Source organism: Lucilia sericata, unplaced genomic scaffold (genome assembly GCF_015586225.1).
Source record: "Lucilia sericata isolate MDLA Ls3-8-SP2 unplaced genomic scaffold, ASM1558622v1 Contig002146F_arrow, whole genome shotgun sequence".
In the NCBI taxonomy this organism is placed as follows: domain Eukaryota; kingdom Metazoa; phylum Arthropoda; class Insecta; order Diptera; family Calliphoridae; genus Lucilia; species Lucilia sericata.
The window spans coordinates 7,870-20,789 of NW_023995990.1; the positions used below are offsets into that span (position 1 = coordinate 7,870).

At 32.9% G+C, this 12,920-nt stretch overlaps 1 protein-coding gene across 1 annotated transcript; it reads left to right on the plus strand.

Moving 5' to 3' along the window:
* Nucleotides 1-11,925: 11,925 nt before the first annotated feature.
* LOC119613486 (MD-2-related lipid-recognition protein-like) lies at nt 11,926-12,651 on the plus strand. The gene has a single exon (XM_037969513.1). It carries the CDS (start codon nt 12,054-12,056, stop codon nt 12,507-12,509), a length of 456 nt encoding a protein of 151 aa, XP_037825441.1. The 5' UTR covers nt 11,926-12,053; the 3' UTR covers nt 12,510-12,651.
* Nucleotides 12,652-12,920: the final 269 nt, after the last annotated feature.

Genomic DNA, 12,920 nt, shown 5'->3' on the forward strand with positions numbered 1-12,920 from the left:
AATGACTGGGATAAAGTGGAAGAGGTCTTCCAACCTGCAAATGTCCGGTTAGCTATCAACTGATAGATTTCTAGGCCAACATTTTATAACTAACCTAAAGAGGTGCTACCAGTACCTCGAATATGCCGGGACTATAAACTGGTGATAGCACTTCATAATCTATCTAATCACTATCATAATCTGGTACTACGGGTGGCCAGTTGCCCGCAGGACTTGTCCTGGTTGGTCAGTTGGTTGAGGTTCCTTCGGGATCCACGTAGTGGCTGTGGTTTAAACTCAAATTCGCAGGGAGAGTAAGTGGCGATTAAAGGACTGATGTACGGTAAAGCCGGGATAAGTTCGGTGCTGTTGCGGAAGACAACAGATACCCCACAGAGTAGTGACCGTGGGACTAAGCATTGGAAATGAGTTGGTGTTAATTGTATATGAATAAGTGTGTCGTATGTTGTTCTCTTATGAGTGCGTCGGATGAATGAGAAGTGTACTGGGTTGAATGATGATTGATGAAAGGTATCTTATACAAATAATACCATTGAATTTTCCTTCCTTGTCCAGGTATGTTCAGACTAAAATCTGTTCATACCAGAGTTTCCACAGCGTGTAACTGTGAGTAAGAACAAAGTCTCGGCTTATTTGATGGATTCGTACTTCGGTCTACCGGTTACGTCTCTAAGTGCTGTTGCCGACTCAACAGAGGCCATCCCATCTGCGTGATTGTAAACGGAAGTGATGTTTTACATCTCGGAAGTTAAGCAACGGGGCAGCAATGGTCAGAGATTAGATAGCTCAAGTACATGAACAAAGTGCACTTATACTAGACCGGAACTTCCATATACGTAAATTGTCACCTGCGTGTAACAAACACAATAGGGCGGTGGTGAGTCGTCACAAAGCTCACCCAGTGATTAAAAAAGACCAGCGTGAAATAGGCCAACACGACATGTGTTCACGTAAAGCACTTCGACATTAATTAATTCTCTAGAGATATAAACTCATGGACTACCTGTTGACCTATGCTTCTCCGATAAATCAAGATTTTGATTGACATCTACTTTCGTTCCCACATATTTGTCACTTTGGAAACACTGGATACAAGAACTTAGTTTTAAAGGCGTCAAATTTAAGAAAATTCCTTTTGCCCTACACTATTAAAAGAAATTCCACAAAATTCTAGAGCTTTTTCAGCAAAAACGCAATTTCTTAAACAGACAAGTTGTCACTGGTATGAAACAGTAAACGGCATGATTTTCTTTGAAGTCTAACACTAGTTCACAGCTTATCTACGCAAGCTGTAAGTGCAACAGAAACGTCTTGTAAAGATTTCCTGAGGTCGGCTGCGTTTAATTTATTCTTTCGCCATTTTCCGAAGAAAATATTAAAAGTTAGCGGTATTTAAAAACAAAAAAGTTTATTTCCCTTTTTTTCCATTTCGTATTTCTTTAAATATGGAAGTCAGTATTTACATTAATGATTGTACTGACCACTGACTTCCTTTTCTTGTCTGTCACTTTGATAACCAAACAACAAGAACAACTATTATATATTTCAAATAAAAAAAGTTTCCTTTTTGCGTTTTTTTATTTTCTCTGTAGACTAAACGTTTGTTTGTTGGTGTTACATACAGTGTTCCAATTTTAGTCTTTCCTACGCTCTGCAAAAAAAAGACGCATTAAAATTACATGATTACAAATCATGAACATAGTGAAGAACAGAAAAAAAAACATAAATAAAATGCAAAAGATGGAAAAAAGTATCTTGAATGTATGATGAAATGTAATTTAGTATTTAACTCATATTTTTTAGTTTTTTGGATTTTGTGTCCCTTTTTTTTTGGGTGATGATTTTGTTTAAACACTTCCCATCCACCATGTTGATGAGGATGATGTTGATGATGAATATTATTAACCGCATCTTTTATACAATATTTTTTTGTTAATTTTAATATTTTTAGCGATTTTTATGTTATTATTTTTTATGCAATTTCTATAACTGTGTATGTATGGATGGTTGGTTGGTATAATTTTTTCGGTTACAAATAGCGACTACGATGACGACAAGTAAAAAAAATCACGCAGAAGACAATTTTAATTAAAAAGTTTTTCTTTTAACTCTTTGTGCATGTATGAGTAGAATTTTTACACGAATATAAACAAAACTGAACATACACACTAACCGACACATCTTTATACACTAGTATTCTGTCATCCTTTTTTTGCTGTTTTATATCCTGCTCCATTCACAGTTTGTTTTTCCTCGTGTATTTTTTTTCATATTCCTCCAAATAGTAGTGTCCTTTTTATACGTTTTTTGGTAGTTTTTTTTCTGTTTTACAGATTTTCATAATTAAAAATGTTTATGTTGATACTGTGTGATTAATTTCCACGAAAAATAAATTTCATTAATAATTCTTTTTTCTTTATCCTTTTTAGTTGTTTTATGTATGAATATGATTAATTTTAATGTTTATTTTTTCAATAAGTGCAATAATGTTTAGAAGGACTTTGGGTTACTAAATACACTATTTTCTATTAGAATAATAGTGTAATTTGCAAAATGAGAATCTACACTGAAAATAATCCGTATCTTATATGTATGCAAAATGTTGTACATTATGCGAAATACTTCATGGTCTCGCACTACGCTCATCCAAATTTAGTCTACCTTATACTTTTTCGGTGAAGTTGTTTATCGCTTTCTTACAGTGCAATATTGTCATACATTTGATCGTTTTGGACGCCAAATAGACACCTATTTAAATCAGATTCCTTTCGATTATACGTTTACCCATGCAGATTATGTTACTGTAGGATAACTGGAATTCACTTCGAAAACCAATTCAGAGGTTAAAATACTTTCCTTAGTGTTAATATTGTTCCGTGACTGGATCTCTCATATGCCGAAAAATTGTTGGATAAGCATAGAGACATATGATATAAACTACAGGAAAATGGGATTTCTCGATATATCAAAAGGTGGGAGTTAATCATCATTACTCAGGGAGGAAAATAGGATTTCTCGGTACATCAAAAGGTTACCCTGAGTAATAACGATTAAAACTCACAATCGTTATTACTCAGGGTAACCTCTCCTAAAGACCTTAACTGATGAATAATTTAGACTAAACTGTTACGTTAACGATGTCCTAACAATGCCAAAAAACGAAGATTACTGCCTATACTGAACCGTGAATATAAATTTTGATAAGACCATATCAGTGACAAATTAATGTCGAAGTGCTTTACGTGAACACCTGCTGTGTTGGCCTAGCTTGGGTGAGCTTTGTGACGACTCACCACCACCCCATTGTGTTTGTTACACCCAGGTGGCAATTTACGTATATGGATGTTACGGTCCAATATACGCTCATGTTGCTCATGTACTTGAGCTATCTAATCTCTGAAAATTGCTGCATCGTTGCTTAACTTCCGGGATGTAAAACATCACTTCCGTTTACAACCAAGCAGATGGGATGGCCTCTCTTGAGTCGGCAACAGCACCTAGAGACGTAAGCGGTAGAGTGAAGTACGAATCTGTCAAATAAGCCGAGACTTTGTTTTAACTCACAGTGACACACTGTGGTAATTCTGGTATGAACGGAGTTTACTCTGAAAATACCTGGACAAGGAAGGAAAATTCAATTGTATCACTTGTATAAGATACATACCTTTCATCCATCATCATTAAAGCCAGCACACATCTCATTCATCCGACACACTCATAAGAGAAGAATATACGACACACTTATTCTAAGTATATGAGTGGACGAGGCTCGCATACCTCTACATTCATCCCTTATCATATACAATTAACACCAACTCATTTCCAACGCTTAGTCCCACAGTCACTGCTCTGTGGGGTATCTGTTGTCTTCGGCAACAGCACCGAACTTATCCCGAAATATTAACTTTACCTTACATCAGTCTTTTAAGCGCCACTTACTGTTCCCGTGAATTTGGGTTTAAACCACAGCCACTACGTGGATCCCGAAGGAATCTCAACCAACTGACCAGCCAGGATATAGTCCTGCGGGCAACTAGCCACCCGTAGTACCTGATTATGTGGTTCTCTGGTTAGACCCCATGTCAAATCATACCAAGGACTAGCCGAGGAGTGAAGTAACATCACCAGTTTATAGTAACGACAGACTAGAGGTACTGGTAGCACCTCCTTACCTCCGGATTGCAATACACCAAGATGGGATCTATCATCAAGGAAACATGCCCGAGGGAGGGGGCACCATATCAGTGACCGACAGGGTTTAATTAAAATTAAATAAAAAAGAAATACTTCAGGATATAACTTGAGGACATAACTGTCAATCGCTCGATTTTGGGCGCTGTCTAGGAGAACCGTAATTCCGTGTTAGACCACTGAAAAGGGTTCAGCGTGCATTTTTCTTGACCAAATTCCAGAAACTTTACTGGACATTTCCTCGATCAAAACTCATGAACGGCTCTTATTTTTAGCCGAATACTTAAGCAATACCAGAGACAGAAATTGTAGGGAACTGTTGGGCACTAATCCAATATAGAGGATCATGGTTAAGCGTAACACTAGAGCAACTACCTGTAGAAATTTCTTAATACAAGGGTGGATCTAAACAGTTAGAAAAGAAGAGCCTCGGGATCTATTTGTAAAACCCAGAAATCGAAATAATATACTACGATCTGTCGGTGTTAGGGAATATGATTGAATATGGTGTCAACAGAGGTTAATATATGTATTTTCCGATGGCCAGAAGGCAATATCAGCAGAGGAACAAGTAGCCTACTCAGAATGAGTACGATCAAAGCTAATAAACACAAGATTAGTGGATAGCTCGATTCGTACTTGATTTCAAAAACATTTCAGCAAAAACTAACTTCATAAATCTTTAAATTATGATTTATATGACTCATAATATTTAAGACAATAACACTTTCATAGACCAATAAGACAAGAAAATAACGTTTGTCTTAAAACTAAAAAAAAACTACTAAAATGAGTAGGGGTTTTATATACATATGAGTATAAACAATTTTATATATCCTACAGAAGGACTTTACAAAAAAAAAAAAAAGAAAAACTGACAAACTCATATAAAATTATAACAAATTAAGGCAATTTGGCAAACATGCAACAATTGCAACATACACAACTACTTACATACATACGTATAATAAGATTTTTACAATAACAAAGAAGTACATTATACCAGTATGTTAAAACGTCATCTAAGTAAACAACAACTAAAAGGATGTTAAGTAGCCTACACTCTTTTTCAAATTTGCAACACTAGATACTGGAAATGTTGTTAGCTGTTGGCCAAAAGAAAAGACAAGGATTGTTATAGTGTTCATATGCATAAGGATATGCAAGTATAATAATGGAAGAACAGCAAATATTCAAAGAAAAGAAGCTGTCATAATTTAACTAAAATTATGTTTATTTTTTATTTGCTGTTGTTGTTGTTGTTGTGCTCTTCCGTAAGTGCTAACGACACATTAAAAGCTAAAAACACATACAAACACATTTCATTTGCTACATTTAGCAACATACCGATGATGATGATGATGGCGATGTCATCATGTTGCTGATTATGATGGCCAATAACAATGACAATTCAAAAATTAATTTACAAATACATTTTTCTAGTTTTCATTATACCCTACAGCACGTTGTTGCCGAATCAACAGAGGCCATACCATCTGGTTGGAGAGTCGTCTAACGGCTCACCTTGTGGCTGTAATAGTACCAATGTGAAGTAAGGTCATCATGGCAGTTGTTTTCGTAAAGCACTTCGACTTATACCCTACAGCACCAACCTCCGAGTAATGTTACCTTAATCATCTTCCCCATCTCTGTGTTATTGCAATCTGAGGAAAAAGAGGTCCTACCAATAAATTGCTGACTATAAACTGGTGGTATCAAATTTATCCTTGGCATTTCCTTGGAAAATTTGACCTGGGGTCGAACCAGGAACTTGTAGTACACAGAGTAGAGTTTCGAACATTGTCTTGTCGCGGTTATTGGAGAGGTCGCTTCAGCGTAGCACGTGGTGGCAGTGGTTTAAGTCCATACGCGCGGGAAGAGAATGTTGGTTAAAAGACTGATATACGATAAAGCCTATAATTCGGGATAAGTTCCGTGCTGTTGCCAAGACAACAGATACCCGTATTGGATTGACTGTGGGACTAAGCGTTGGAAATGAGTTGGTGTCAAGTGTATATAATACAGAATGGATGTAAGGGTATGCAGGCCTTATCCATCCGTATATCTATAGAGTGAGTGTATTGGGTGTTTTTCACAATGAGCGTCGGATGAATGAGAATTGTGCTGGGTTCAAGGATGCTGGATGTAAGACATCTTACTAGTGATACCAATGAATTTTCATTTCTTATCCGGGTATGTTCCGGGTTTACTCTGTTCATAACAGATTTAAAACAGTATGTTCGACCGATGTTGACGAATGTTCAGGCTTGGATATATTGATACTGGACTTAAATATTCTTTGTGAGTAAGAACTTGTCTTTAGCTTTATGTGATGGATTTGCATTTCGGTCTATCTAATCCACCAAAAGCATCACCTCCTAGGTTTTGCATCTCGGGAGTTACGCAACGGGGCAGCAATGGTCGGAGATTAGATAGCTCAAGTACTTGAGGCAAGTGCTAGTGCATGAACTGGCAGAACCATATCCGAAAAATTCGTTAAATTACCACCGTGAAATAAGTCCATCATGGCAAGTGTTCACGTAAGGTAATTCGACTTATATGCCACATCATTATAGCGCTTTAAGAAGACCCTAAAGCGATCGTTAGTCGATTGGTATAGTTTGGGACATTCCAAACATTTGAACTCTTCACTTTAATGGTGTAGGGTTTATAAACTTCCAGTATTAACACTTTATATACACTGTTCTATAGATTTAATAATATTTAGTAACAAAAGTATGAGAAAGTGCAAAAATAATGTTAAAAATATTTACAGGATGTAGTGGACCATTTAGTTTTGTATGACTGAAAACGGAAGTAATTATAATTTTTATTTTTGTTTAGTTGTTGAATGTACTTATTTTTTTTTTTTTTTTTTGTATTTATTTGTTTTTCCTTTACATTTTGCTTTACTAAATATTAAAAGAATCGCAAAAGGATAACGAAATATTTTTAATATTGCCTTTATTATTTTAGAAAAATAATAATAGAAAGAAAAAAGTAATTATTATGATTATTTTGTAACCAATTAATTTTTACGCTTTAATGATTATTAACAACAATTGATGCAACAATTTCGTAGCACATTTTTTTTTTTTTTGTTTATAGCAATAATTTTATCAAATAGACAATTTTTAGACTATTTACAGTAGTTAATATTTTTTCCTGTGCTCTATGCCTCGCTTTCTTTTCCTCCCCTTAAGGCATATCATTTTATTTTTATAATTTTTTACAATATTTTCATTAATTTTTTTTATTTTTTTAATACACCAATAAGTATTTTTGTTATCGTATCTTTTATTTATTTAACCTTCTTACAATTACAAACATTTGTCAACATTTCATTTCCATTTCATTTCAGTTTTTTTATTGTTATGATTTTCATATCCTGCTGGTACACGTACCTTGACAGGATTGTTTTCTTTTCTTTTATTTTCCACTTTTTTGATAGATCTCCCTTATTTATGTTGTTACAAGGTATTTGAAGCTTCCCCTTCTCTAATGTATTTCACTTTTCAAACTGACTTTCTGTTTATTAAAATTTTCTGGTTTTTTAAAAGATTTTATCTCTCATGAAAATCAAATAAAAAAATGTTTTCAAAATTATTGTGGCATTTGTCAAACCACACTGCAATCATCAGTATCATTGCCATCAGTGGCATCATTATTTGTATCAAATGTATGAACATTACAATTGTCAACAACATGTATTACACAGAGGACACATGTTATTATCAGTTTTTAAAAATCATCTAAAATTGAAATTGAATATTAGTGAGCACTATTCAAAAAATAAATTGGGAAAATTTAAAATTTGTAAACCCTTCGAAAATGCATATTCTGAACCATTATACGTATAATTATATACATAAATATGTATATCGATGTCCGTCTGTGTGTATATTGAAGTAATATCCCTTATATCTTTTAACTAACTAACTAACTAACTAACTAACTAAACTAACTAACTAACTACTAACTAACTAACCGTACTAACTAACTAACAAACTAACTAACTAACTAACTAACTAACTAACTAACTAACTAACTAACTAATACTAACTAACTAACTAACTACTACTAACTAACTAACTAACTACTAACTAACTAACTAACTAACTAACTAACTACTAACTAACTAACTAACTAACTAACTACTAACTAAACTAACTAACTAACTAACTAACTACTAACTAACTAACTAACTAACTAACTAACTAACTAAACTACTAACTAACTAACTAACTAACTACTAACTAACTAACTAACTAACTAACTAACTAACTAACTAACTACTAACTAACTAACTAACTAACTAACTAACTAACTACTACTAACTACTAACTACTAACTAACTAACTAACTAACTAACTAACTAACTAACTAACTACTAACTAACTAACTAACTAACTAACTAACTAACTAACTCTAACTACTACTAACTAACTAACTAACTAACTAACTAACTAACTAACTAACTACATAACTACTAACTAACTAACTAACTAACTAACTAACTAACTAACTACTAACTAACTAACTAACTAACTAACTAACTAACTAACTAACTAACTAACTACTAACTAACTAACTAACTAACTAACTAACTAACTAACTAACTAACTAACTAACTAACTAACTAACTAACTAACTAACTAACTAACTAACTAACTAACTAACTAACTAACTAACTAACTAACTAACTAACTACTAACTAACTAACTAACTACTAACTAACTAACTAACTAACTAACTAACTAACTAACTAACTAACTAACTAACTAACTAACTAACTAACTAACTAACTAACTAACTAACTAACTAACTAACTAACTAACTAACTAACTAACTACTAACTAACTAACTAACTAACTAACTAACTACTAACTAACTACTAACTAACTAACTACTAACTAACTAACTAACTAACTACTAACTAACTAACTAACTAACTAACTAACTAACTAACTAACTACTAACTAACTAACTAACTAACTAACTAACTAACTAACTAACTACTAACTAACTAACTAACTAACTAACTAACTAACTAACTAACTAACTAACTAACTAACTAACTAACTAACTAACTAACTAACTAACTAACTAACTAACTAACTAACTCTAACTAACTAACTAACTAACTAACTACTACTAACTAACTAACTACTAACTAACTAACTAACTAACTAACTAACTAACTAACTAACTACCTAACTAACTAACTAACTAACTAACTAATAGGGTGATCGATTATTCGACATTTCCAAAAACCGGTTTTCGAATACTTCAAATAGTTGACATTTAAAAAAAACCGGTTGATATTTTTCAAATACAGAAAAAACCGGTTTAACCGGTTTTTCATTATAAATAAAAAAAATATATTTTAATTTAAAAAACTTAATGTTTATGTTTAAATTTGATTAATAAAACATGGCCCGAAATGATTTTTAACAGTTTAAAAGATTATAACTTTAGATCTAGTCGTCTGATTTACATTATTTCTTTAATATAAAAAAAATTAGGAAAAAAGTGGGACACTTCTCTTAAACATAAGGTACTATGTAATCCTAGCTTATTTTAAAAGCCCTGTTTAGGAAATTTGCATAGGCTTTCCAACACTTCCATAAAATTTCAGCCGTAAATTAATTATTGTAATTGGAATATAATCTTAAGATTGATAAAATTTTATCAAACAGTTATCAATTTTACAAATAAATTTTTTTAATTAATTAGGAAAATCAAAGAAGTTTAACCAAAGGAGCTGTAGAAAAATATACTCTAGTTCCTCGACTCGAATATTTTTAAAATTTAGACGGGCTGTATTATTATTTACTTAAAAATTTCATTTAAATAATCTTTGAATACAAAGCAAATAAAAGTATTCGAAACCGGTTTTTAAAAAGTGAAAAAACCGGGTTATTCGATATTCGAAAAATCAACATTAAGAAAAAACCGACACTGGTAAAGCAGAAAAAACCGGTTTTAAAACCGGTTGAAAAATCGAGTCGATCACCCTACTAACTAACTAACTAACTAACTAACTAACTAACTAACTAACTAACTAACTAACTAACTAACCAATAACATTGCTTAGTCCTCCTCTTCCCTTCTTCCTGACATAAGATTCACAGTAGGTACTACGAATCCTTTATTGAGGATGACTATGTATTGAGGTGGTGTATACTGATGGATCCATATTCTTAACTTTTGTTTCAAACTGTTTTATGAATACAGCGTCCTCCAGGCTGATATAAAGGTCATCAAACATGTGGAAAACTGGATAAGATACTATAGAATATACGGAGAAAAATATCCGTATTTATACTTACAGTAAACCTGCGATTAGATATGTCTCTCGGTGTCTACTCGATATATAGATTGGTTCGTGAATGTCATATACATATCTCTTAAGGAGAGAGATTGCAGCATTCGAACCTGGAGCTGTTCTGGGTCTCTTTGCCGGTCTCGATTAAGAGGCCATTGATAATCTAGTGGGTGTCCCACTTTAGTGCTGTAGAAGCCTATTCAGTTGGAACTAACAAGTCTACACAGATCTGATGGTCAACAACATCCGCCTGTTCGACAGCCAGTCTTACTTTATAATATCCCTAGGTCTTTGTCACTGATAGGGATTTCACGTGTTCCGTAAAATTACTTCTGTAGAAGTTGCAGTAATGAGGACAAGGGGAAGACAGTCGAACATTTCTTGTGTCTGTGTCCACCTTTGTCTGACATTAGAATGGCATCCATAGGCATTGCTTATTTGCATGAATTGGGTAATCTCACTGACGTTAATGTTCGGAATATAGATTCTTTTATTCGTGCTACGTAGTAGGTCGAGGTTTTGATCTGTTTGGATATCACAACGGAATCTACATTTGGACCCAAGTGAGTCAGCTTCACGGTTATACTCGGTAAAGACAATGCCTAAAGCGGCTATAGTCACATATAATTCAAATTATGATTTCTTTAACATATTAATGAAAATGAAACTAATATTGATATTCTGGCAACTCTGCTTAATAAAGCATATGTTTTTTCGGCAAAATTTTATGATGATTGCTGCACAATTGTACGGACTTATGTATGTACATAGATATGTATATGGGAGCTTCGGAAATTAAAAGTAATCACAGATTAATTTTACTTTTACATGTGAGCTAAAGGCCTTGTTCTTAAACAAATTTGTATTTTATAAACCTTTTATAAAAAAAAAATTTTGTTTTAAGATTAAGGGGGTGGAACTAAATATATGATAAGTTTTCGGTTGCCCTGGTCATTATTACTATAAATATTTACCCTTATATTAACTGCATTTTCCGTAAAAAAATCTTATATAAAAGAATACTAAACTAATGATAAGAAGAACAATATACAAATCTTAAAAACCTACCTACAAAAAAATTGAATTCATTGTTTACGAGGTGATTGTGGTATAAATTATCACATGTGTAAACCACTATACCAAAATCAACTTATCAGAAATTTATTTAAAAAAAGAATTGACACTAGTTCATAGAAATAAACAGAATTTCAATAAATATGAAAAATCAACAAAAATCCGGAGAAAAATATACTCACAACTAAACAGCGAACAGAGATAAGAAAATTCTTATCAATCGTTACGGTGTCATTTGGCAGGTCAAACAATGAGAAAAACTCTACACAATTTATTTAATACAACAGAATTTGAAGCGGTTTTGTATATTTTTTCAAACAATATCTCCCTAGAGCATTATAAATTTCAAATCATTTCGAAACTTCTCAAGACACAGAGCAGACGTCTCTTGTTACACAGGGAACTAAAATTAAAATAAAGTGCATTTTTTAAGAAGTGAATTCAAATTAAGCTGAGAAATATGTTGGCGGTTAAAACTTTAATACTTTTTGCCTTGATGGCCTGCGTTTTGTCGGAGACCATTAATTTCAAACCCTGTGCTGTTAACGATTGCGATATATCCGAAGTACATGTGGAACCCTGTACCAGAGACAATGAGAATGCTATGTGCAAGTTGAGACGTCGCAAACCCTCCAAAATGGAATTCACTTTCACACCTAACTTTGATGCTGATACCTTAGAGGCCAGTTTGGTTAATGTGAAAGATGGTGGCAACGAATTGCCTTTGGTTACCATGGACAAAGATGCTTGTAAATACACTAAATGTCCGGTTAAGAGTGGTGAAAGTCAAACTTATTCGGTCAACATTCCCATCGAAAACAAATTCCCCTTGGGCACCTACAGCATTAAATGGAACTTCAAGGCTCCCAGTGGTAAACAATGTTGTTTTACACATGACATTAAATTAATTCGTTAAGTATTTTGCATATCTCTTAAAAGAAATGTTCTATTTTTATTTTACTTTAATTGATGTGATTTATATGAACTCGTGTTAGATTATTTAGAAATGAAAATAAAAATAATTAAAAATATATAAAAAGTAGAAATGAAAAAGAAAATTGTGTTAAATTGTTGTTTTTTATTAATCTTTGGGGTGAAATTAAAATGTAAATTATTTGTTTACGATTAATTACATATTTTTATAGCCACTAACAAAAAAGATAGAGGTATATCGATTTTGTCATTTCATTTGTAACACATCGAAATATTGGTTGTAGACCCACAAAAGTATATATGTTTATTATGGATCCTCATTAATTATAAGACAGTCTAGCAATGTTTTTTGTCTGTATATCCGATGGTCTGTTAAAAATACGATAGGAACGTG

Coding starts and splice junctions, on each gene's coding strand:
- LOC119613486 (XM_037969513.1), top strand. CDS start 12,054: ATGTTGGCGGTTAAAACTTTAATACTTTTTGCCTTGATGGCCTGCGTT.